Below are 1,112 nucleotides of genomic sequence, written 5' to 3' on the forward strand. Positions count from 1 at the left end.
CCTAGAAGGATGTGAGGTTAAATTGCTTATCATCATGTGCAGAATATGTGTAATATAGAATATAAGTGTGGCCTGCTTTGTATCATGTTCTACGCAGACTTTGTGCTCAAGCGTCACTCAACAAATTTGTGACAAATGTGATAAATGAATGACAAAACCTTCACAAGTAAACTGACTTTTCATGTTTATTATGTTTCCAGAGTAGATAATGCTCAATGCAATGCATGTGCCATCATATGTTTTTAGCATGATGTGCCTCCACATTCTTATATTACTGTTTCTATAAAACAAAAGCAAATGAGGGATCATATTGAGCCAAACACATACTCATGTAACATACAACATGTTCAAGGTTACATTTGACAGAATTGTGTACAAATTCAAAAAGAGACAGAGCAGAATATTGTCAAAAAGGCCAGTTGCCATTCAACATTTTAGCACATCTGAATTCCATCATTCTAGTTGTCTTTCACTTGCACTTTAATCATTGATGTGCCAGCATCTGACATTGTAGCCACAATGGAAACCTGATCTTTCTTGATTTTGAGACTGCGACCACTGGCTTTTTCCCTGACAAACGGACCATCTGTGCTGCCATTGTACATCTGATTATAAAGGTCATAATTGCACTCTGTGCTATTATCAAAGATTCCCACTGCGTACCAGTTTGAGTACAGGTTGTAGTCATAGGGAACGGAGAACATGACAGCCAACTTCCCAGTGGTCTGTTTTGTTTGTTCATTGCAGAGGTTGTAAGTGAAGACTCCGACGGCTCCTCGAGCACAGTCAGGGGTCTTGGTGAACAGTGCAGTCCCAGATGAAGATGGATCGAGATGAGCTACCAAAGGCTCAGTGCACTTACCACTGATGATATGGTAACTAGAAAGAGTCGAGAAAAATATGACGTGAACACGAGAAAGGGGAGAAAACATTTGAGTAAATGCAATGCATTCATGCAGGATTTATTCCAGTCAAAAGAAGAAACAAACAAGTCACCTGGGTTCAGACAGGCTGTACTGGGAGGATTCATTTTTAATCTCAATGGTGCACTGACGATGTGTTGGAAGAACTCCAGCAACAGCCTCACCGACCGCTATTGCTGTCTGAACGTA

The 1,112-nt window shown here is 40.4% G+C and overlaps 1 protein-coding gene across 1 annotated transcript in view; it reads right to left on the reverse strand.

The window, feature by feature from the left end:
* Positions 1-1,109, reverse strand: part of LOC103364176 (hemolytic toxin Avt-1-like) — a gene marked incomplete at its 5' end in the record, with an annotated part of 2,041 nt that extends 932 nt beyond the window's left edge. The window contains 2 exons of the mRNA XM_008291203.1: positions 837-879; positions 997-1,109. Coding sequence (XP_008289425.1) covers positions 837-879; positions 997-1,109 — 156 coding nt within the window. The remainder of the gene's footprint in view (positions 1-836; positions 880-996) is intronic.
* Between the last annotated feature and the right edge of the window lie 3 nt (positions 1,110-1,112).

This window comes from Stegastes partitus, unplaced genomic scaffold (genome assembly GCF_000690725.1).
Source record: "Stegastes partitus isolate 25-593 unplaced genomic scaffold, Stegastes_partitus-1.0.2 Scaffold725, whole genome shotgun sequence".
NCBI classification, from domain to species: Eukaryota; Metazoa; Chordata; class Actinopteri; family Pomacentridae; genus Stegastes; species Stegastes partitus.